A 27182-nucleotide genomic window follows, 5' to 3' on the forward strand; every position below is an offset into this window, starting at 1 on the left:
TAGTTGTAGGTAAACACAAATGGCGACTCGTTTGGAAAACTCGTCTTGCGAAGGCTGCTCAGTTATTTGATTTCTGCGGGCGAAACATGTAACCGCGGCTGAAATTCGCCGGCAGCTGGTAGGAGTTTACGGAGAGACTGTAATGTCTCGTCAGCATGTCGCAGAATGGTGTCGAAAGTTTGCAGCTGACAGAGAAAACGTCACCGACGAGGAGCGCTGTTGCAGTAATTTCGTTGGGACATCGACTATCTTCCCTACAGCCCGGATCTCGCTTCAAGCGACTTTCACCTGTTCCCGCACTTGAAGGAGATCTTCAAAATCATCCCACGAATGCGACAAATGCCTCAACCGACATGGAGACTATGCCGAAAGATAACCTAATGTATGTACTATCTGTTGGCTGGATTGGTTGTATCAAATAACATATACACGTTTCACTCCAACCTCTGTAACCTTACTTTCTGATCAATTCTCGTATAAACATATAATGGAGGACTAAACTATTATAGAAATGTCCCTTCCACTCTTAGAATCAAATTTTCAAAAACATTGGGACATGTATACAATTGTTTTTTAATGAGTTTATATCAGAGTTTCTACTCCATAACTTAAGGGACTCCTGAGATCCTATGTTTTCGGCATAAATTATACATCCACATCTTCCCTTAGGGGACGTATTTTAAAAATTCTAAATAGCTTAAATCTATTCTCTAGTTACCTAGAAGTGGGCCAAGATAGCAGTGTGGATTTCATACGAGAGAAACGGATATTTAACTTCGCATATAAGAAAATAACCAAAATTCGATTAATCAATTATTCGACGTAGAAATTCTGTAATATTATTCCATTCTTTAAAACGTTGTTTACAAAGACTATTTTGTGGACCTTAAATAAAGAGTTGAAGACATAAAATGCTTCGTGTGGAGTATTGTGCTGTATGGGTCAGAAACATAGACATTACGCATAAATGATGAAAAACGACTGAAAGCTTTCGAAATGTGGATGTGGAGAATGGAGAGAATTAGCTGAGTCTAGCAGAAAACAAATCAGAGGGTATTAGAAATGGTGGGGAAGAAAAGAATAATTTTAGATATTATTAAAGAGGGGAAGCAAAACTGGCTGGGACATTGACTAAGAAGAAACTGTATGATGCGAGACGTGCTAGAGAGTATGGTGGCAGCAAAGAGAGGGAGGGGGCGAAGGAGACTACAATTAATGGAGATATCAAAACAGAGAAATCGTACGTGAAAACGATGAGGTTAGCGGAAGACTATGGAGCATGGATGCGTCTTAGTTGCAGCTAGTGACCTGTCAACATTGGCAGAATATCCAAGAGGGTCTAGGGGGCCGGGCCCCTAAAAATTTTCACGATAGGTTTGCAAATGAACTAGTATAATATGATGATGAACTATAATATAGTTGGATAGGGCCCCCCCTAACATCTACTTGGCCTCTCCTACATTTCTGGGCTGGCTACCAGCCTGAATAGCTATGATATTGATGTTCATTATTTTCATTATTCTGCTTCGCTTTTAAAAAGTATACTTATCTAAAATTATCTATTATTATTATTATTATTATTATTATTATTATTATTATTATTATTATTATTATTATTAAGGCCCGGATTTGTATGTAAAAATATATTTTTTTCCAAACAAGTGCAAGCCCAAAACAAAGTTTATCATCCCAATTAAGAGTTTACAAGTGTAAATTACAAATTTCGCATAAAATACATATTTTCTGAAAAAAGTTATGTAAATTGAACATGTTGGTAATAAATACAAATTTTTAATAATTTTCCGTTGTTTTATTCTAAATTTCACAACGAATTATTTCTTTTCTTTCTCTCGAAAGAAATTAACATAGGGAAAAGAGCATATTAACATATGATCCTTTCCCTATGTAGCAATTAACATATGCTACGTAAATCTATCCATCGAACTTATAAGTAATTTCCCACCTCCAGAAACAGCGTCGTCATAAATTTTGCTTATCAACGCTGGAGTAACCTATACCAAACAAAGAGTTTCTAAAGGAGAGCTTTATACTAAAGTGAACAAGTTAGTGTCAAATGGGAAAACTTTTCCGTAAAGTCGCCAACTTGAATTGAACTTTTCCAAGAAACAAATCCGATCTTTCACTTCCTCCAATGCAAAGTAATTTCAACTCATCAAGGTATATTAAAAACTTTTAAAATTAAAAATAAAAGAAACAAACAGGCTAACGTTCCGTAAACGCACTTTCAAGAAAGTGAAATCTAAAAATGTCAAAATACAAAAACAAAACAAGGAACTTATACAGGTAAAAAGCCAGAAAACAAGGTATTTAAACTAAACACATGGTAAACAAAGGGTCAGTCATTGGGCCAGTCAATTGATCGGGCATCGTAAGTGAACCTTAAGTTGGATCCTTGTCAGTATGGACTTCAGCCTGTACCATCAAACTTTCCTATAAGTACTTCCTTAATTATACATGCGGTGGAATACCTGGCATAATGTAGCAGGGTTGGCAAAAACCATGGTTTTTATTTTTTAAAAAACCGTTTTTTTTTTTTGTTTAAACCAGGTTTTTATGGTTTAAATAATTTGCTCTATATACTCATATCATATATGGACAGAAATAAGTTTGTTTCGCCTTGATGTTATTATGCAACAACCGGGTTATGCTGGAAGGGGTCACATAAGCTTAAAGCGGAATAAAAAACCGCTTCTCGAGTTACATCCGAGAGAAATTGTCCTCCATTTGAACTCGGAACCAGGACTAATTGGCCACAAATGCGATACGTCTGCCGACTCACTCACGAAGGAATCCTGATAAAAAAAAATACGTTGTACTGATCTTTACATGCTTCTTAAGATAACTGTCAAGAGTCATTTCAGAAGGACAAAAAGATAAACAGTTGCACAAGTGAAACCATTACACTGAATTACATATGAACAATTTCAAAGTACTACGGAGTACAGAAGAACTAATTTAGTTCAAGTTAGTTAACAACGACTTTTATTGGTCCAAATTAAAGAAATACACCGACTTAATCTGCATATCAATAAGAAAAGTGAATAAAGATACGAACTATTTGAATCCACTTTGGCTCAGACTCATTTATACATAAATAGATACCAAAGATACTTTTTTCACTAAATGCCTCTCGTGTGGTCTTTAACCCCCTCTTCCACACACACACACAAAAAAAAGTACGACATTTTCGATGTATTTTATCAATAGTAAACATTGAAACGAAACAATATTTAGAATTTTTCTTCGATTGCAATTATATGACAATAAGTACAAAAAATCACAAAATAAACATTTATAAACTTATAAAAAAAAGTTGCTTTTGTAGTATAATCTTTTTGAGTAATGAATGGGGAATTTAGGTCTGAATATAATACGAATAATATACGGGAGTGAAACGTGATAACCCACAAATGTATTCCTCAAGATTTTACAAACACACTTTTACGAACTTTTTTTGTTGTTGTTGTTGTTTTTTGGTTTAAACCAGTTGGTTTTTTTTTTTTTTTTTGAAAAAACCAGCTGGTTTAAACCTTGGTCTAAACCATGGTTTAAACCACCTTGGTTTAAACCAGCCAACCCTGTAATGTAGTACTATGTTATGTGGAGAATTTTGAAACATTTGTTTCTGTAGTAACTAAACTAAACCCAGACGATGCTTCAACCACTTAAATTGTTGAAAATTTAGTACGTGACAGTGACTAGGCTTTCATATCTGCCAATTTCGGTTTCTTAACTAACTCTATAAAGAAACTAGAAACTACGGGAGTTTTGAGCACTTCGATTAAAGTAGTACAGGAAGTACAGTGCATTGAAAGAAAGCTGAATGTTCTTTCTACTTCGAAAGCTGAAGTCGCAAGAAAAAAATTAAGAATTTGTTTGAGAAAAACATCGGCTATAAAACCCTATGTAGAATATCGGAAGTATTGGAAGGCCAAAACACAACTGAAGCTGACGGTGTGGATATTCATGATATGCTATTTTTCAAATAGCGAGGTTAATATCGTATGATGTAGAACGTTCCTTTTCTCAATATAAGGCATTATTCCTTGACAATAGACATGGTTTTACGACGCATAATTTGGAAAAGGCATTAGTTATTCACTGCAGGCCCATGGAATTTTGGCATCTGATGTATAGGAGCTATTTGTGAGTACCACTATTTATTTTTCTTACGTTGGGTGATTTCCCATACTTTTCCTTATTTTTTGTTAAATGTTTTTTTTTTTAATTTTAGCAAATATTTTTCATTTTTAGCACATAAAAAATAAATATTTTACAATTTTTAGCACAAAAATCCGCGCCCTAACTAATAAAATTTTAACGTACTGACAAAACAAACTGATGAGAGACTTATCGTGCAGGCATCGTTTTTGACGTACAATGTTACAACTTGTGTATTCTTTACAGAAAAGACCACATTGGATGCATTTTCTGCGAATAAAACTTTTTTAAATGACATATTCGAACGTGAAAAAGCTTCTCTCCACTTCTTTTTTTCTGGTGATGAAGCGAAGGTTGTCAGAAGCTGAAGAGCTTCCTGACGTCATTGCCTTTTTTTCCTTTCCTTTTTTAAATTTCCACCATTCTACCGCAGACAATCGTGCAGAAGTTTTATCAAAAGATTTCGCGAAAGCTTTAGACAGCGATGCTTCCATTAAAAGGGCAAAGAAACACGTAAAGCTGGTTTTACAAGTATCCAAAGGTGACAATTAACAAAAAAATATAAGAAATTCTGTTATTCTAACTTTTTTTTTTTTTTTTTTTAACAAGTTATACAACTGCGTCCTTTCTGCAGTTGTATTCCCATGTTCAAATTCTTTGCTGTTAAGTTCCTGGCAGAAGCTCTGTGGTTCGGATCCCATGTTAGGCTGTAGATCTAAGTCTCATATATTCTTGGTGTTGAAAGGGTCGCTAAAATCCAATCCAATCTCTTCGCTGTTAAGTTCACCTCCATTTTTTATATAGGCCTAATTAGTAAATAACTTAAATGCAATGAAGAATAAAAAATGTATAAAATAAGCCAGGTGGTATATAATGCAGTGGCGATTCCTCCATGGAACAGACGGAACAGGCTCTCGTTCCCTCCCTCTTGAGCCTCCCTAAGTAGGATTTAAATTATTTTAAAACCTGTCACTTTCTATGAAGGAAAAAGGTCATTTGCTGTCTCACTACAAGCAAGCTGCATGTCGTCTGCTTTGCAGGGATTCAGCGCCGTACAGGATAACATTCAATTGCTCTCGTGGTGAGGGGGTGATCTCTTCCGAATGAAACCGAGCAGACACGAACATAACGATGAAGCAGATGAAGCTGTGCATTTGGTCTGTTCCTATCAGTGTACCAGTGTATCGGGCTTAGTAAAATTTAGCGTATCATACAGTTCAGCTTGTTTTTGTAATTTTAATTTGCTAAGGACTGAAGGAATTTGTTCATCCTTTTGTATAACGTTATCACTTTACCGATAAAAAAAAAATCGGGAAGGCTCCGGTTTCCATACTGCTAAACCTGTGCAATAAAACGACAAAGGAATAGGTGATTGGTAGCTGTTCTACGTTCACGAGTTCGGAAATTTCGTCTTGCACAGAAATGAACCAGTCAGCGTTCGATAGATCACGTGAAACTCTCTCTCTTTGGTTCACCGAATTTTATGATAATTTCCGTTTATTCCAGACCTACCCTTCACCTTACGTAATTTAAAACGAAAATAAAATCTTACACTGGGCATTTTTTAAGTAGTCACAATAATTCTGTGAATTGGATGTTCATCAAATTACATATTAGTCACGTTTATTTTGTTACTGAAAAGGCGCTTGGATTAGGATGGAGATTCCTGGGCTTTCGGCATCTATGGCCATATAGCCCATCATGTATGAGGGATGACGTCCTTCGGCAAGCACACTATCCGGTAAAACGGAAGGAAGAAAGGTTTGGGGGAGGAAGGAAGCGGCCTGAGACCTATATGTGAGGTACCATTCCGGCATTTTGACCTGGTGTGAATGAGGAAAACCTTATTCACGATGGCTGGCCTCAAAAATTGTTTTATACTTTTTCGATCGAGTACCCCACCGGGAATCGAACCCGGGACCGCTCGCACGAAGGCGAAAGCGCTAGCGACTACGCTACGTTGGGCCACAAAGGCGTTTGGAGTGTCTCAGAACTCAGTGATCATCTTTTATGTAAATAGCAGGTGTCAATAGTCCCAGAACCATCTCCCCAAGTACCGTGTAAAGACATTCGATCACACAAGGAATGACGCTCAAGTATATTATCAACAGAGCCCGGATCTTGTTGACAAGTCAACTTTTTTCTGTTACGCATAGGGCAAGGCAAGTTCAAATAAAAACGTTATCCATCAACTCTAGGTTCTAAAAATACATTTTTTAAGGGTCAACTTTTGCTCACTTTTCGTCGTTTTGAAGTTTCAGGCCATTTTTTAATATTTTAAAGTAACTTTTAGGTCACTTATGGTCTTTTTTCTTTTTCTTCTACATAAGGAAATCTTAAAATGAACACTGTTTACGGATGTGAAAAAGACGAAGTTAAATAATCTCTCTTCATGCTTCCTGACTATTGGGATGGAAAAATTGCATTCTTAACAAGCTAATGAAAACTAAGCTGTAGTTGGTTAACGAAAGGTGGAGGTTGGTAGGTGACCCAACAAATACTTTTGGGTTGTTGACCACAAAGGATGTGATCACGTGAATAACTAAAAATGGATTAGAAGGCGTACAAAGATTTTAAACAGAGTTTAAGTTGCGAACTTTTATTGTGTAAGAGTGCTTCCTAGTTTCAACTCGGAATTGACGCTTTCAGTACGTACAACGCCGTACAATGGACTGATCAATGGCCTGAAACTAACTGAAACAAAACTTTTTGAATATGAGTGAGAAACGTTAATTAAAATACAAGGCATATTTAAAAAATGTCAATGTTTAACGAAATAAACGTTTAAAAAAACGCAAGTTTTAAGGTCAATTTTTGTGAATTTTAGGGTCATTTTACAGGAATTTTAGTGTCATTTTATAGGTCACTTTTTAGAAAATTTTAGGTCAACAAGATCCGGGCCCTGATTATCAACATTGCTACGAGATAGCTAAAAATAAAGAAAATACAAAAACAAACAGAAAAAGAGAATGTCTGATTACTGCCAGAGGTTTTCTTAGCAAAGCAGGAATTGGAAAACAGAAGACATAAGAGAGGGTGGCAAGACAATGAACAAGAGCAACTACAATGAACTGCTGAATTTGATTGTAGGACATGGTTAGAAAGTTGAAAACATTTGTTGAACGTAACTACTCCCAGTATAATTCAAAATGACTTACGCGTAAGCAGCTTTGTAGCAGAAGAAATGTTTAACGAAATAAGGCACGACATTTCTATTCCCTTTGTTGCAATATTACTTCACCAAGTAACAGGGTGTAGCAACGCTGAACACTGTTACAAGTGGAAAAATTATTTCCATGATTCACATATATTACTGGAAATTGATCAGCCACCGTGTTGTGTAAAAATGAAATGTTTAAATGAAATAAAAATGTCTAATAACTTCAGGTCTATGAAATATTGACAGAATATTTTACGTAACACCTTTTGCTCATAAAAATGTATTGTTTTTTCTAATACTCTGTCACAATATAAATAGAACATTTTCTTTCTATTGATATTGACGAATTTACAATTGTGAAATGCTACATGATTACGAAATACGAAAAAAAAAAGGAACTTATAAACAATTTTATATTAAATCATGAACACTTTAGAAATAGGAAAATGTATTCCTTTTTTATATATATCGGGTGTTCTAAAAATTGCGCCTACGGATAACAGAGTGCTATTCTATAGGTCAAAATCTCTTCAGCCACTGTGGGTAATCAAAACTTCCAGTATATGGTAACGTCGTAGATTAACTTGGAATCATTACCATTCCTCTACGAATCCGTCACGCAGTTAGGTCGATTGTTACGATAGCAGGTAGTGGTATCTGCAAAAATTCGATGACACTATTTGACAAGTTGGTAGATCTATGGTTCCTTATCTGCAACGTTGGCATACTGTCCGATCTGCGTCTACAAACGAGGACTCGAAAGGTATACAATTATATATATATATATATATATATATAATTGTATATATATAATTGTATACCTTTCGAGTCCTCGTTTGTAGACGCAGATCGGACAGTATGCCAACGTTGCAGATAAGGAACCATAGATCTACCAACTTGTCAAATAGTGTCATCGAATTTTTGCAGATACCACTACCTGCTATCGTAACAATCGACCTAACTGCGTGATGGATTCGTAGAGGAATGGTAATGGTTCCAAGTTAATCTACGACGTTACCATATACTGGAAGTTTTGATTACCCACAGTGGCTGAAGAGATTTTGACAAATTGTGGAGGCGTTAAAATATTAAATAATAGTTTTGATAAAGTGGATAGTTTCAAATATCTAGGATCAATATTAACAGACGAAAATCATATTCACGAAGAAATTAAATGTCGACTAAAAGCAGGGAATTCGTGTTACTATTCGGTTCAAAATCTCTTGTCGTCGCGAATTCTGTCGAAGAATTTGAAGCTTAAAATATATAAAACGATAATCATGCCTGTTGTTCTGTATGGTTGCGAAACATGGTCACTTACTCTGAGGGAAGAACATAGACTGAAAGTATTTGAGAACAGGATCCTGAGAAGAATATTCGGACCCAAGAGGAACGAGAATGGGGAATGGCGGAAACTTCATAACGAGGAACTACATAGTTTATACGGTTTACCCAACATTGTTAGGGTCGTCAAGTCTAGGAGGCTTAGGTGGGCAGGTCATGTAGCTAGAATGGAAGAAAGTAGAAACGCTTTCAAAGTATTGACTGGAAGACCCATAGGAAAACGACCATTAGGAAGACCTAGGCGCAGATGGGAGGATAATATTAAGATGGATCTCGCAGAGATAGGAATACAAAGTAGAAACTGGATGCAATTAGCTAAGGATAGAAGTCAGTGGAGAGCTTTTGTGAACGCGGCACTGAACCTGCGGGTTCCATAGGCCATAGAGTTAGTTATATATAGAAAACTAATATACACTAGCAGAAAATGACATGTAAAAATTAGAATTGCTAATGGGTACTGTGTACTCACGTTTCACCATAGAGTTACAATGACATATTCCAACACTTACCTGCAATTAAGAAAAATGACATTAAGTTACATACTCAACATTACAGAAACTAATAACTAAATATGTACTACTTTACAACTTGTTTACTTGTGTATGTACAGAGTTATTACAAGTATATGACACTAAATACACTGTTGGCCATTAAAATTGCAATATCAGTCAAGAACATAGATAGCAATACGAAGTTTCGTAAGCAGATACTATCTAGCACGAAAGTAAAATTATTACTGCGATATGCGACAACTCTTCAGGAGATTAACAGTACAGAGATCAATATCGTATGGAGTTACCATCAACTTCAACAGCTGCCGATACACTATAATATATGAAAAGGAAAGACCAATGGATGATATCCTGGAATATCGCAAACATATGGTTCTGATATATCGCTAAAGATCATCTGCCGTCAGCGTGCAGGATCTCTTGTAATAATGTTCAATAGTTGAGAGATCACGTCAACACACAGACAGAGGAAATAATGAAACAATGATCCTACAAGAATTGCTGGAGGTTACGTGGCACATGTAGTTGTGCAATGTCCTGTTGGAAAATGGTCTTATTTAGGAACTCTACAAGTAGAACAACAACAGGTTTCAAGGTAACCTCACCTATGTAACTTAATGGTTAGTCAATGTAGCGTTAATGGATATTAGGCGAAAGCAAGGACAGAATACAGGTTCTGGGTCGGTGTAGCTACACACGATGAATCTACCCTTAAGTATGTCGTCACGGTACACGAAAGCGATCACGATGTTGCATATCGAAACGTGATTCGTCGAAGAAGGGGATTTTATCACACCATAGGCGATGTTCTCGTCATCATTTCATCATGAAAAACATATGCTGTGAAGTCAATGGGTGCTCTATGAGAAATGACCCGATACTCAAGACGAGGAACCGTGCATGTGGAAATTATGGGTATCCAACATTCTTAAATGAGGTGGGTAAAGATCGATCTTTTTCCGCCTATGATAGTCATAAAAAGTAATAGTGTTTATAAAAGCCAGTATATCGTATGAAGTTCATGCATTACACGTTACATGTAAGATTCATACGAAGCATGTTTACAGCAATTCACATACAGAACCCTATAAACAAAGCAGGCTGTTGTTGTTCTGCCAGTTTAGACTTTTTTCCAACAACAATTTTAGTATTGGGCGCTTGATGAACCATTATGCTTCTTGTTTTCGTGAAGTATAGAGTTAATAAGCTTATCAACAAGCATTTTTGTAGTATGGTTTATGAAGCGTCTGACACTGAAATATTATATAGTCTCTCTCTCTCTCTCTCTCTCTATATATATATATATATATATATATATATATATATATATATATATATATATATATATATATATATATATATATATATATATATATATATATATATATATCGTATTTCTTCGAATATAAGGCGCATCTGAAATTTCACCTCATTTAAACTCATTTACAAACAGCTTCGAATATAAGGCGCATCTGAAATTTCACCTCATTTAAACTCATTTACAAACAGCTTCGAATCTAAGGCGTAGAAATAATATACAAATACATTCCTATTTCGATAAGCATTTTCTTATCAGTAAAACGAAATGTTCATTGTTCATGAGCGATTACCATCTTTGTACAGTCTGTCATTGTTGTAATATAACCAATTTTAAGCAAATTAGTATAAACTACCACTATTAAAGATGCAGTAGATTCTATGTTGTAACCTACGTGCAATGAATAAATACGTAGGCCTTATATTGTAGTATATACATCGAATCCAGGACGCCATCGAATCTAAGGCGCACCTGAATTTTGGACGTTTAAAAACTGACAAAAAGGTGTGTCTTATATTAAAAGAAATACGGTATATATATATATATATATATATATATATATATATATATATATATATATATATATATATATATATATATATATATATATATATATATATATATATATATATATATATATATATATATATATATATATATATATATATAAAGGCATGTAAATTACTTTTAACAAAATAAATTACTATTCTATTTCTAAGCTGATAGAATGAAGTTCATCCTCTTGCACGTGTCAATTTGGAATTTACGTGCAATTCCACTCACCATAGTGAGGCATATGAAAGGACTTTTCTACTCCAATGACACTTTAATATGCATAAATTACAGAAGTTGTGTAATGAACATATTTCGTAAGAGCAGTGACAACGATAATCCATCAAGTTTCCCGTCCAACTATATCATTTTGCAATTTTTCTAATGGTTATTATTTTCTGTAGTAAGAACTTTATTGCATTGACTAATGCAATTAACATTTCTTAGTTTCATTTAGGTTTACCGCATCACTAAAGAGAATGATGGGTCCACGGTGGCTCAGTGGTAGAGCGTTCACCTCTGGTGCATGAGATCCTTGGTTCGATCTCAGCTCGCCCCAAGTGAACTTTGTTGTGGACAAACACCGTGTGTGTGGGTTTTCTCGGGGTTCTCCCGTTTCCTCCCACTTTCTTCATTCCACCATTTCTTTCATTTCTCATCATCACCGTCTCTTTTAGCCTACTCGGCATGATCGTGAGACGTAGAACGAAAGATTTATAAAGAGGATTTTATATATATACATTTTTATGTCTATTTCTGCAAGATGCAAATCAATAATAAAAACATTTACACATCTCATACTTTTATAATTTTAATGAAATGGAAATTTTAGTTTAAAAACCCTCTCTTGCCATGTTGGCTAAGGTAAGAGAAATAGGCTAAGGCGACAGAAGAGAAACATGCTAAGGTGACATGATAAATAGGTAAAAAGATAACATTAAAAACAGGCTACAGTGACAGATAAGATATAGGCTTAGACGACAAATGAGAACTAGACTAAGTAATATTAAAAAGAGGCTACAGTGACAAATAAGAAATAGGCTACGATGGCAGGTGAGAAATAGATTAAGTAATATTAAAAATAGGCTACAGTGACAGATAAGAAATAGGCTACGATGACAGGTGAGAAATAGATTAAGTAACATTAAAAACAGGCTACAGTGACAGATAAGATATAGGCTTAGACGACAAATGAGAACTAGACTAAGTAACATTAAAAATAGGCTACATTTACAGATAAGAAATAGGCTCACATGACAGATGATAAATAGACTAAGTAACATTAAAAATAGGCTACAGCGGCAGACAAGAAATAGGCACAAATGACTAATGTCAAATAGACTGAGGTGGTAGATGAGAAACAGTTCATTACAAATTCGCACAGTTTAGGATTGAACCAGCAACACAGTAAAGATGTTTTATCATTTACTTGAAAGATTGTATTCGCTCTTGTTCAATACAGATACATGGCCAGTTTGGTCTATCCCTGCACTCTAAGTCAATCACGATAATTTTTCGCTACGTACCTCATCTTACAGAAAATAGGGATCCTGGATCTCCAACTTTACATACGTGAAATCGAATAAAACGATTTATCATAAGCGAATTTCATATTTACATCGCATCAGATGGATAATAAATTAAACCGAACAATTATTTGCATATCCAGGATGTTCAGAACCAACAACAAACTTTGGAAAATGAATCCTCACACGAAAACATGAAAAAAAAAAAAAAAAAGACATAGGTCAACATGGATGCACAAATGCGTCAATTCATTAATGTACCAATGGATAGGAAACTGTACAGTTTTCAGTTTCTCATTTATCATTTTTCGCTTGAATTCCCTTCTATGCTCCGAGGCTAACCCTATTATTGACTATTCCACACCTACTGCTGTGTTAATACAATATAGGTTCAATATAATTACTATGTTATTTTACCCGATCTTGATCCGACATTTCGTTCTCGAATTATGGCCTTTTTATTTTAACGTACCGACCGATTTTCGTAGCCTATATTCCGAAATGACGCAATTATGCATCTAAGTATTTTTATATATTTATTTATTTTTAATGTGTTCATTTAAGGAGTCCCTTTCTCACATTTATTTCGTCTTGTTTTTGAATATCATGGTGGTTATAAAGTATAGTAAATTTGCCTTACTGTAAAACTTACTTCTCATGTCTTCGCTACTCTCAATACACACTGCTTCGAAAGTTTCGCTGTGCTTCTTCGAATTCTCTTTTGAACATATTACGATCTAGAATATCCGTTGCAGCACTAAGAAAAATAATTCCAGATCTATGGGGAATTTTTGGATAGCATGTTTTCGTGAGAACACCAAGCCAGGACTGCGGTTCAGCGTTTTCGGACAATGGTGTCAACCGTACCAACGGATGGAAGAAATAAATATCTGCTGACGTACACTCATGTCCAAAATTATTGTCGCATGTCTATAAATATGTTGTTGTAGGAATATCATTTGATAACGAATTTGGCCCGTATTTCTTATAATGTTTGTATGTATATAATCGGCAAAGACATGTGGCAAATTTCATGTCAAAAGAGCAGTAAATAAGAACAATAAAATTAAAATAAAACTTTATTGTCCATTTAGCAACATTTTGTTTTACTCATTCTTATTTTCGTATTTATAATTCTTTTCCTATGAAATTTACCACAAATATACATTTCCCGATTATACACATAGTATCAGTATTAAAAAATACCCTGTAAAGTCATTATCAAATTATATTCTTACAAGAAGACAGATATACATATGCGACAATCATTTTGGACATGAGTGTACGTCATCATATTAAATACGAGTATTTCACACATTAGTACAGTCGATACCATCATCCGAGAACGCTAAACTCCAGTCTTGCCATGGTGTTCCCACCAGAAAACATATTATCATAAATTTCCGGCAAATGTGGAATCACTTTTCCCAGTAGGTTGTCATCTTCTCCCAAAAATGATCCAGATATGAGAACATACACGGAGTTAAAAACAGGGATCGTGATACCCATTCCACAGATCCTACCTCGTCATCAGCATCTAGGAAATTTGTCATCCAATCAATGATGAATTATTTCTTTATAATGAGGTTGCGCCATTAGTTTCACACTTTAATCCGTCATGTGCCAAAGCTCCCAGAAGGTATAAAACCGACATTTCCAGCTGGTCCACGTATCACGTACAAGCACGTTTTTACGATAGGAGAAGCGACAGAGAGAACAGGGACAGTAAAAGGAGGGGACAGGACGGAAAACCTTTCACCACGCATCATGGGCTACAACACGTTACACTGCATTTGCTGTAGAGACTGAACGAATTATTGCATAGTACCTAGATAAGATCGGAGAACATGATTAAGGATGTTAAAAAAAAAAAGGTGTTTCCACTGTACAAATAGTCATAGGTTTACGAATAACGTATCTGCAAAACAATAAGCTATGCTATTGATGTTGAAAATGAAATGAAATTTTTGAGTTTTACGTGCTTACTTTACTGCAGCCACAATAATCATTACTGTTCCAACAGGAATTAAGGTATTTAGCTTATGCCGGTTAGGCTAAAGGAGACGGTGAAGATGAGAGATGAATGAAATGGTGGAATGAAGAAAGTGGGAGGAAACGGGAGAACCCCGAGAAAACCCACGCATACGGTGTTTGTCCATCACAAAGTTCACTTGGCGGGAGCAAGATAGCTATTGATGTTGTTCATACCTTTATTAATGTGGTTATTCTCTGCTCCTTGTTTTCTCCTTGTGATTTACCGAGAATAGGGAAAGCAATCTGTGACAGCACAGAGCATCCGATTGGAAATGACTGGCTTACAGGAATATACGATACGCATGTTATCCAATTGTAGGTTCCACGTTTCAACGTTGCAAATTCGGCCCTTGTGATTGTTTAAAGCAACTAATTTACACATTCCGTTTCCTTATTGTTTTACTGCAACCCATCACATATACTGAATGATATTTGTTTAGGCTTTTGCCGATAGATTTATTGAAGTTCAACATTCCTTTCAGCACTGAAGTTATATGATTGGTTGGTTGGATAAGGGTTTATCGTTCCTTTCAGCACCGTGGTTAAATGAGACGTGAACCTACAGCTTAACGTGGGATCCGAACCATATGAACTCCAGCCGCGGATCAAACCCAAGTCTCCGCGCCGAACGCTATATAGCCACAAGGAACTCAAAGACTATTATGAGACGAGATATACTGCTTAAAACAGGACCACTACCAGGTTTATTTTTTAGTCAAGGAAAGTATCCCTTCCTGTTAGGATTAGGATTTCTAGGTTTTCCGCATCTATGACCATGTTGGCCCGTCACACATATGAGGGAGACGTCCCTCGGTGATCAAACTGCCCAGGAAATTGAAGAGGAAGAAAGGAGTGGGAAAGGAAGACAGTGGCCTGGTGTGAATGAGGAAATTCCAGGAAAACCTCACTCCGAATGGTTGGACTGAAAAAGCTGTTACACTTTTTGGATCGAATGTCACCACTGGGAATTGAACTTGGGACCGCTCGCACCAAAGGCGAATATCCCTTCCTGTGACTAAATATTTGACTACACAGATGCATTGGTCATTACTAACAATGGATACTTTTGTTTATAGCAAGATCACTAGTAGTTGTTGATTTGCTTTCATACTAACGAAGCACTACAGTAGTGTGACATTCTATAAAATATCTTAGCCCAGCACATAATTGTCCAAGCAGCCGTTTATCTGTCCATATAGCAATTACAAAAATAGTTTGGAAATAGCCATTAAGTGCTAACTGCCGAGATATCCTAAAACTGACTTTTGTATGAGAGATTCGGTTCGATTCCCGGTGAGAGTTCATGTGGTTCGGATCTTCCGTTAAGCTGTAGGTCCTGTCTCATGTAGCCTCGCTACGAAAAGCGGCGCTAAACTTAAATCAAACCAAATCAAACAAACTGTGTGAATGTGTTACAAAAACACTTTTACATAAATGTTTCTAGTTGAAACGCTGATGATTAATTTACTAGTTTACAAGGAATTGAAAGATAAACCATTCACATTGGATGTACCCTGTAATCTGGCCCTCGCCATCTCAGCACAGGTACTAATAAATAACTGGGAACAGAAACCTTGACCAGTTGCCAGACTTTCTTTCTACTTTCACACGAGACAAACTCATGAACATTCACAATTAGATCAACGCGTCGGCTTCTGAAGTTCAACGCCAAAAATCGCACGTTCTATTCATGCTACTCCAGTCACGTAAACAAAAAAATATTGGTCACGTGCCGATGTAGTAAAAGCCCATCACCTCATTCTTAACATAGGAAATACGTCGCAATCATTACGTCACATCATAGCATAGTCCGTAAGTGACTCATATGTTGTGGTATTACTAAACTACGTGTTCTCTAATATTTAAAGGAATTTTAACACTTTCATGCTACTTTGATTAATCACAAAACTGGCCTTACTGCTATTTACACGAGTTCGCAGCAATGTATTTCAACTCTTCAATTTCAAATGCTTTATTTAGTATCTCGAAATTGAAGCCGAAAACCTAGCAACTGCTGAGTTTTTTTTTTTCCTTCTTCATAAATGAAGGTCATGAGAATCCTTGAATACACAATTCGTCATTGATACAGACTACACCATCAAAATAAAACATCTTACTTAACAACTCCCAGATGTTGTTAGGTACACAGAAACATTAAAAGAATCTTACGAGTACCAAAATAAACACATTTACATAGACTAGAATATTTATGTATGTATATTGATGTTTTGTTTACTACATTATGAACGATTAAATTTAAATTTTATGACTTACTTTTGAACATGGGCTAAAAATGAAGTTTTTTCCTTGTATTTTATTTTTGATCGAAAGAATATTTATATTTTAGTTATTGACTTGCATACATGCAACTCGGTAACTAGAAAATATCAGAATGTTCCGTAAAACACCTGTGAAATATAAGCTACTAGCAGAATGTCTGTTCTTCGCTCGGGGAGAATACATTTCATTCTAGACATAAACGGTACCAAAACTGTCACCAATCAACTTAGGGATCCCAGAAACTATGAATTCGGCTCTAATATCGGTCATTTTCAATTATTTTTACATGTTAAAATTCCCCCCTTAGGAGTACTAATGGGGGCTGAATTTGGCTTTAAACGGCATCGGAAGTGTTACTATTCGGCTCAGCGACCCCGAAAACTATGAATTCGGCTCTAATATCGGTCATTTTCAATTACTTTTACATGTTACAATCCCCCTTAGGAGTACTAATGGGAGCTGAATTTGGTTTTAAACGGCATCGGAAGTGTCACTGTTCATATCAGCGACCCCGAAAAGTATGGATTTGCACTAATATAGGTCACTTTCAATTGTTTTTATATATCTCCCCCCTTCCCGTCCTTCAAGTTGTGGGGTTCATTTGGATTTAAACGGCATCGAAAGTGTCATTGTTCATCTCAGCGACCCTGAAAATTATGGATTCGATTCTAATATCAGTCATTTTTGATCACATTATATATCATCCTCTACCCTAATTTGCAATGTTAAAATGAAATGATAAAAACTATTCCAAACCCGAACCTCGTCTATGTTGAAACTTTGATCGAGATTGGTCGGGTGGTTCAACAGTTGTCACAAACATAGTCACTTTCCTTTTTGTATAGATAGATAGATATACATTAATGATGCATTAGAATAATATCTGTCTCATGCCTTGTAATCTCTTCCAGCAGTGACGTTGGAAAGAGGAAATGGAGGGGTGCTTATCCCCCAAGGGTTTGGACTGCGCAACCTCCTCAAATTCTTACACAGTCTTAACTTCAAAAATAGTTAGTTTATCTAGTTTACAAAAATAACTCACTATGTTCATACTATAAATACCTAAATGCATAAATGAGTCACATTAAGTATCAATACTTCTAATCTATTATATAAAAGAGAACGCACAAATCCTTTGTTAGCTCATCACGCTAATACGGCTGAACCAATTTCTTTCATTTTTGGGGGGTTATTAGGATTTGGACCCTAGATGGTTTTTATCATATCACTTTAATTTTTAATTACCAGTGTCTTGAGATAATTGACCATTCAAGTGTCCATAACGTACAAATCCTTTGTTAGTTCATCATAGGTATAAAAATAAACGTATTTATATGCAACCCGCATGACCGTGTCACTCGGCGGGTTAACATAAATGACAGGCGATATAATGTTAACATTTACTGCAATCTACTATGGTTTTTATCATATCACTTGAAAGCGAAAAAGTAAAAATTATCTAAGTAACAAAGTTTATTGCGTTCCGGGGTGACCGCAGCGAAGCGGGGCGGGTTAACATAAATGACAGGCGATATAATGTTAACATTTACTGCAATCTTCTATGGTTTTTATCATATCACTTGAAAGCGAAAAAGTAAAAATTATCTAAGTAACAAAGTTTATTGCGTTCCGGGGTGACCGCAGCGAAGCGGGGTGAACGCTGCTAGTACATAATAAATGGATTAGGTAAAATGCAACAGAGTGTCATCTTTAATAATAGTAAAATAATGTATGTGTATGCCATCAGTTTTTGGCTTCAAAATATGTCATTTTAGAGGCACTAAATTTTGTTCACAGATAATCTTCAGTACATATAGTCGCCTAGGGAGGCCTAAGACTAGGGGGTTCCAAGTTGGAGAGGAAAGTGAAAATGTATGCGTAAAGTTGTTTCTCGCAGTATCTAAGAACGCCTTGCCAGCATGCAACCCACACTGCAAGTTGAGTGTGCGGGCTTACATAACAGCACAGAATAAATATCCGGGTAATATACTTCTTTCTATCCACGTTCTGAATTAAGAACCTGGCGACAATGGGTGCTTACATATTTTCTCCAGATTCTAAATTAGGACCCGGCAACGACAGGCGCTTACAGCTGGTCTAATATAATTTCATCCAACATGGTCATTTCATTCCATTTACAATGTTCTAGAGAACACTTTCAGTGCATTAAAATACGCTAACTAACGTGTTCCAGTAAGATTCGTATATATATCTTCTCTACAGGTATATTCAAGAAAATCTACATAAAAACCAAAGGAAGATTTGTTTGTGGAACTAATAGTAGTCCTAATAACAGATACATATTTATATGCAAAAATCAATGTGGCAGGGCTGTAGCTGTAGTTTTACGCATTTTTTCTCGCTTCCTTTTTATTCACTAGTTAGTATTTTAACTGCGAAAGAAAGATTTAGTGACAACTAGTAGCACGCCTTGGCGTGGATAATGTGGACAATGAAGTATTATAATGTTGGTCATGAAATTTTCTCACAAAATCCCACTAACTCTGCGTTTCCTTTTTCTTCCTTTGAGGCACACCAAAATACGTTTCAAACTTTCGCGATGCGTGTGATTTTTTGCTTAGATGCTAAAAAGCAAACATAAAAATACATGCATTTTTTTTAAAAATATGGAACAACTATGAGACACAAATCGCACAAGCGAACTACGTAAGACTCTTGAATAGAAACGTACCTAATACCATAAAAGAAACTTATGACTTAAGCAGGAATATGAGAAAGAAATATTCCCATCAGAAATATAAGAAGACATCGAACTTAAAACTATATTTGTCCCTGACGATTTTTGCAAAGCATATGTATCTATGTGTGGACCAGCTCTTGACAGACACTCATCTCGGCGTCCATACCAAGGAGGCGAGACCTGTAGTCACATTTTATGTAGGGATGCGCACGAGACGAGTCGAGACAGGAATTTCCTGACAAAATTCGAGTCGAGACACGGTTCTTCAAATAGAAAAATATACATTTTTCGAGTCGAGACATCACTTTTACAGCACATTTTCGAGACGAGACAGCCATAAATCTTGTCTCGTGCGCATCCCTAATTTTATGTTTTTCAATTTTTTCTTCTAAAGTTAAATTCTTTGCGGAAGATCTTCGAAGACGTTAAAAATCTTGTGACACACCTGATATGTATTCGCGGTACATCAATGTGCCGCGACACCGGTTGAGAAACGCTGCTGTAACTAATAAGAAGATAGAAAATATTATGTGTTGTAGACCAATTACGACACCAAATTTCTTAAGATAATACAGATCAGATCTCTGTCCTTGGGTAAGATGTAAAATTCAAAACAGCAACAAATCAGTAAGAAAAAGCAGTTCACTCTAACTCTCAATAATTGAGCCTACAGAAAATAGTTAATGCCATTGGTTCGGATTTGTACACCCAAAGTGTACACATCCACATAGTACTAGTCCGGAAATTCCCGACTGTGCGTTGAACATCAACCGCAAGTTAACTGGATTGCATCAGCGCTAATTTTTCATGTATAGCACATATATCTTTTTCTAACAAAAACTATTGTACATAAAGAGAAATTTCGTGACAGCACAATGGGAATATGACGTTTAAGTCTGATAATCCGACGGCAAAAGTTACAAATAGTGTTTTCCAATAATAATAATAATAATAATAATAATAATAATAATAATAATAATAATAATAATAATAATAATAATAATAATAATAATATGATTAACCATACTTCTAGGCTTAGTTATATTCATCTTTCATCCTGGATAACCAGGTTCGATTCAAAATTGAAAACTGGATTTGAATTCCACATTAATCTACCGGGTATACCAAAAGTATAGGGTTGTAGGGAGCTTATGAGTTATGTTTAAATCTATTTCCGTTATTCATCATAAGAGATTTAGCCGGTTGCCACTTCAATTCCTGATAACATTAATAGCCAAACAAGCTCTCTTTATTTTGGACGCCAAGCTTGAATGTGAACCAACTTCTCAGCATAAATTGTGGTGTTTAAATATCAACGTAAAAGAGATGTCAGCTCTGACTTTCGTAAATAAACATCCTCCACAACACATCTAATACTCTGGAAACTGATAATCGTGGTATTCTCGCAGACAGCATTACCCACGAAACGAGACAATTTTTATCTTGTTTCGATTCTAGTCTCGGAAACAAACTAGAATCGGTATTCAGATAGTCATACAAGAAATGTACGAAACATATCTTTAAATTATTTTGTTTCGCAATATCTTAAAAACAGCGCTTGTGTCTGATAAGACACAAATCTCAACAGATAACAGTATGAGAAAGCCACATTTTAACGCCTCGGATACGAAACAACTGTGTGAGTGCTTACGGCTGCCAACTTTTTAAATGTAATGTCAGGACACAGTTGATACCTTAAGGATTCATCTGTGTTCCTGTAGAAACTATATAGCTATGCCAGTACTTACAGTTTAAAGGGGGATATTTAGCACGTGCGGTTCTCTTTCACAAGGAACTGAACCCGAGATCTCATGCATCAAAGGGATGTCCATTAGCTAATGCACTAGGTAGAGGGCTAAGTTGATACGTTACACCAGGATTTCACAACCTGAGGAACGCGAGTCGCTGTTCCTGGTACGTATGACTTATGGTGGTATTAATAATGAATGTGCTTTCGTGATACGTCAGAGAAACAGGTTGAGTGAGAACCCCTGCATTACGCGAAAAAGAACCTAATTATAACATACGTTGTGGCATACATATCGTAGCAAATACCATCTTACATTGTTTCTCCACTATACTGATTTAAATTTATACTTCTTTTCGCAGTCCGTAATAGTTACTTTTAGTTTGGCATGTCCACGTGATGAAACAATTTTATATGACGATATGAGACGAGAAATTTCTCTTTACAGATATACTTTTACAGCACTATTTCGGGACGAGACAGCCTCATTTCGTAGATAACCCCAGGGGTAAAAGTGAGGGGGAACGCGGGGAGACACCATCCCCCACCTCCAAAAATATGTACGAATTCTTTTAGTTGAGTAGTGCACACAAGAGTGTTATTATTATTGTAAGCTTTGTATTTCACACCATTGTTTTATGAGAATTCTTCTAAACGAAACGTGGGAACAAAAGAACGGCTAGATGAGTCACGAGATATTCCACAACAAAATCAAGATTGTCATGATAAAAACATGCATGAAAACTTCAAACCTTCCTCACATCTGTTAAGAATTGGACATATACGTTGCACGGAGTAATTACGGTAAGTATTAATAAATTAGCTATTTTCTGGAATGTAACAATTGTATAAAACACAAACAAGGTAACTCTGAATCGAGGAGCTGGGAGGGGAATTAAATTTTTACTTGATGCATATTATTTATTTTGTTTGGTATTCAACCGCCAAGTTACCATTATGCGGAGATTTCCTCATCATCATCACACTCCCAAAACAAAGTTATTCTCGACTTCTGTCCCTGATTAACTTACATGATTAATATCCATTGTTATCACGAATTCATACCAAACTTCTGTATACCATTCTTTAGGATCACCCTGCCATTCTCATTATCAGTAATGAGGGGTACGGTGATAAGGTGGTAAAGCTATCACCTCTGTTACGAGAGTACCCTGGTTCGAATACAGGCCATGCTAGTTTGAGGAGAACAACATTGTGTCCGTGAGTTTCCACGGCATTCTCCTGTTTTTCTTACATTATCATTCAAACAATTACATCATAATTATTCATCCGTTCCTTTTAGTCTACAGGCCATAATCGTGAGACGTGACACTAGATTTATTTTATTTTATTTTATCAGTGATGATTTAGAGGGGTGGTCCGGTGGAAAAATTCCCCGGCACTATATACTCGTCTATGTTCCATGTAGGTTATCAGTAATTTTCCACTGCCTCTTTTTCCATCACCCGTGTATCAACAGCCACCTTTCCCCAGGTAAAACCTGAAATCACCGCTACACATGATCATAATTAGTATGTTGTCATCACTAGCAAGTCGCTTGGCGAAAATTAGAAAGCTTCCATATATTCACTTCTTCTATAACCTTTCAGTTTTGATAAAAGCATTTCCCCCTGACAGCTTATTTTACACGTATTTACAACCATTGGCTTCAGCAGCACATTAACTTTGGGAGGACAGGACTACCTCGGAACTGGGGTGTATGGAATACCCCAGGAAAGCGGGAGTCCTCTCCCGGAAAATAATTTAAAAAAAATAGTCTTCGTACATTGCATTTTAAAGCATTTTTACTTTTAAAGAAAAGCTAATAAAAACTTAAAAATTTGTGTTTTATTTTTACCTTTGATAGTCTAGTTTTTGTGGAAAGTGTGGTACTAAAAAAACACACACACACTTTACAGTTTGTTTGCTTTCTCAAACAATGAAATTCAACCTTGTTTTACACTTTTAAAGTTAAATGATATCAAACGTATGTCTGAAACAAAACAATGATAAAAGGTAGTGTGAATGTTCAGAAAGAATAAAGTTTTTCAAAACAGGTTTTAGACCTACAGGCCTACAACTAATGTAGACCTAAACGACGCTCAACAATAAATAGTTTTTAAAAAAATAGTTGAAATTTTTTATAGCTAAACTAAAATCGCTTTTGCAGCTAGCTACAGTTTACTCCACCTTCACCTTCATTGGTGCCTAAAACTGATTTGCCTTCTTCCACAACTGAAAACAAACTTTTGTACTTTTTTTCATATTTACTTTGTCTAACATTGTTCTGTGAACGTAGCAAACTGCTACATGGTTGAGCCTCTTTTCGGTCATAGTTGGCCTAAGATATTTGAAATATTGGGGGGGGGGACTGAAACCGGTTTACAAATATTGGGGGGACACGTCCCCGGTGTTCTCGGTGGGATTGACGCCCGTGTTTACAACAGGAAAAAAGGAATTTTTGGAAATGACCGAGAGTCAATTTGTTAAAGGCACTAATCCTGTAAGAACTCGCTTCCTGAGACAGAAAAATCTTCAGAACCACAGTTTCGATGGTTAGTCGCAAGGTTCGACCTTAGGACCTCACGGAGAGTTTCCAGAATCATCTCGTATGACATTAACATAACCCTCGACTCAGCAGAATTCTACACTCGCCAAATATTTTGATGAAGATGTCTTACATAAAATGACAAGAAGAAAAAAAATTACTCTCACCTCTTACAGGAAACGGCTTCGTCATGATAATTCTGTTTGGATTTGGAGGCATCCTTTATCTACTATGAAATCACCAACTTCCCGATCGAGTGGATATTCTATGACAGTCTCTCTCAATGCGGGGTTACGCAAGTATGTACACTATCAAATCAGCCTGTCTTTGCACTAGAAGTCACTCGCAAATACTGAGCAAATAAGCACACTGTCCGAGCACACCGATTCTTCCCTGTCAATTGCTCACCGGAACGTAATTACAGCTACAAAAACCTATACGGTACTATATATATATACCTTTAGTTATGTCTTTCAGTGTACACAAACAGGAAAACACAATCATCACACACTGCTTGCAACCACTGAGTAAGAGTTACGCCTTCCACCAATCAGAGATCACACAACTAATGACGCAACTTACTCAAAACATCAGCGATTAGCTTGGAAGTCAAACTTAATTTTAGAAAAAAATAATAATGACAGAAAAAAACATATAGGTCATTATATCCACTTACATTTTTTATACATACGAAAGAAGTTAGCTTTGATGAAACCCAAATGAAGTGCGAGGGGGACGATTCTGCTGCAATTTCTCATGTGTGTAATGACATAGTACGTGCCTATTGACATGCGATACGTTTCTTTCGCAGAAAAAGCAGAAGGACCATTCCAATGTCTTAGTTCATTGCACACAAGAAACGACCAGCATACAGCTACTGGAAGGTCCTTAAACTATGTAAAACTTACGTTTATCTCAATGTACTTAGATTGATGATAATGACAACTTCGAAACAAGACACAAAACCTGTTATCGTTCAGTTGCATTATCATACAATGAGATTTTATGGGAAGATAAGAAAATCGTTTAATAACAGTCTCCACTACAGTTATTTAAGAAAACCAAGAATTTTGCAGACATACTTTGTCATATCAATATACCGTAGGCTTGTGAGAGGTCCCGGCTTCACCGGGACAGTCCCTGTTTTGAAAGCGCAAGAGATTGTCCCGGCGTCACGGACGGTTTCGTGTTTTGTACCGGTCAGACGGAGAAATTTAGTAACTAGTCGCAAAGTTATTTAACAACTTCTAGCGCTTTATCCATTGAGATGATTAATGGAAGAGTCAACAGTAAGAGGACTAATGCTGCGCAAAATGAATTTGACAATGACTTGCAGTGAATTCTTTGGTAAACTAAAGAACAATAAGTACTTTTCGAGAAAGGTTCATTTACGTAAAACGAGTGTATAAACCTACATAATGCGTAGTAATTCTTCCTCTCTTTCTAGTTTTGCGGATGTTTAACTAGTTACTTATTAAGGGTCTTCACTATAGCGAAATTAAACTACCGCTAATTTTAGAGTTTTTCTGTGATATCTTCAAAACAAATAAATATATTCGGAAAGTAGAAACGTAGTGAACTAGACAACACGATTTTGCATGTGATACCGCTATTACAACTCATCTATCTGCTTTTGTTTGTAACTGTAGATAGGTTTAGCATTTTTTGTGGATTCTCTAAATAGAGGCATACGAAAAGCAGATAAGTGAATTGTGGTAAAGGTATCACATGCAAAATGGTATTGTCTAGTTCACTACGTTTCTACTTTTCGAATATTTTTATTTGTTTTGAAGATATTACAGAAATACTCTAAAATTAGCGGTAGTTTAATTTCGCTGTAGTGAAGACCCTTAATTTTGGCTTGCGGCGAACTATGATTTAGCCCCCCCTTGATCGTATCCTGGATCCGCCACTACATATATATAAACAGCAGAAACAATTGTTGAGAGAAATTGAACTGCTTGAAGAATTAGAACACCAAATTTGACTATTGAACAGCAAATTTTCAGGCTAAAATACCTCAGCCTCGTTCCTGAATTATTATTATTATTATTATTATTATTATTATTATTATTATTATTATTATTATTATTATTATTATTATTTGGTACGCCTACAACAAATCAAAATGCTGCCTTTGTGCATACTAATATTATGCAGTAAATTTGTTTGAATTCTGACTGGTGTGTAAAAATACATTTTATATTAGAATTTGAAAAAAAAAAAAAAAAAAAAGAGAGCATGCACTATGAATTTTCATTGTGCATGTGTCTTGTTATGCTGAGAATTTATCACAAGAATTTTTGATAAAATATTGGCATTAACAATATCCTGACTTGGTGCTTCAGAAATCTGGCAAGTCTTGATCATGTATGTACTTTCACACACTTACAGAATCAATGAGGTATGATTCCTTTCCTTGATAAATGGTGATACAAAAGTTATTACAAACTATTTTTTTTTTAAGCGGGCTTTGTCTGGAGAAGGGGGAAGAGAATCAAAATATGAGGGGGCTGCATTAGGACGTTATTTGCTAAAGGGCAAGCTCTGCACAAGAATGTAATGTAATCGAAATTTAATTTATTTTATAATTAGCTCTGAGGAGAGGATGTTAACCAACTCCTGGGAGGGCTTCACCCCCGGAAGTGTGCCTGAAAGAACCACTACTTGTAAACAAAACGATACTTCGTGAGGAGTACGTGATTGGGGCGAAGAGAACTACGAAATGGCGTGGGTCAATGAAAACCTGACTCATGACCCACTGCGACGCACCATGACCCACTCTGACTCACCACCCACCAAAACCCAAGTCCTCAACTCTGACCCACCCTCACGAAAACACACCATCATCAACTCTGACCCATGATCCACGCTCTCCTCTCCACTGACTACAGAGTTTACACCTTCCGTATCAAAACACGGCTGTAAAATTATCACTAATCGGAGTTTGAATTCCTACGGTCAATCACTTAAGCACCACTGTTACAATACCAGTGGATCTGAGCTTTATAATACTATGAAATGGTAAAGTGTTTGTTATGGGCCATATTACGATGAATTTCAATTTAATTATTATATATAATTATTTCCTTGTTGAATTAAAGATACTTTCCAGTGGAAAATAGGATGAAATTTGAAAGTCTCAAATCGAGCTACAGAAGGCCAACGTAAACGGAGAAAGGGTAAAATTCGACTGTCTCGAAATCTAAGTAGTAAGTCCTATTGCTATTATTACAATTATAAACATCAATATCCAAAAGTACTGGTACATAAAGTTC

At 36.0% G+C, this 27182-nt stretch overlaps 1 protein-coding gene across 6 annotated transcripts in view; it reads right to left on the minus strand.

Moving 5' to 3' along the window:
• Pfrx (6-phosphofructo-2-kinase/fructose-2,6-biphosphatase) overlaps positions 1–27182 on the minus strand; it is a 219367-nt gene that overhangs the window by 79442 nt on the left and 112743 nt on the right. Inside the window, exon 1 of one of the 6 annotated variants that reach the window (XM_081740366.1) lies at positions 24072–24296. The exons of 3 other annotated variants lie outside the window; for them this stretch is intronic. In XM_081740366.1, the coding sequence (XP_081596492.1) occupies positions 24072–24123 (52 nt within the window). In that variant the 5' untranslated portion in view covers positions 24124–24296. Of the gene's footprint in view, positions 1–9155; positions 9181–24071; positions 24297–27182 lie in introns of those variants that run through there. 2 more of the 6 variants (XM_081740372.1, XM_081740368.1) reach the window with 2 other exon arrangements.

This window comes from Thermobia domestica, chromosome 15, assembly GCF_964235325.1.
Source record: "Thermobia domestica chromosome 15, izTheDome1.hap1.1, whole genome shotgun sequence".
Taxonomy (NCBI): Eukaryota; Metazoa; Arthropoda; class Insecta; order Zygentoma; family Lepismatidae; genus Thermobia; species Thermobia domestica.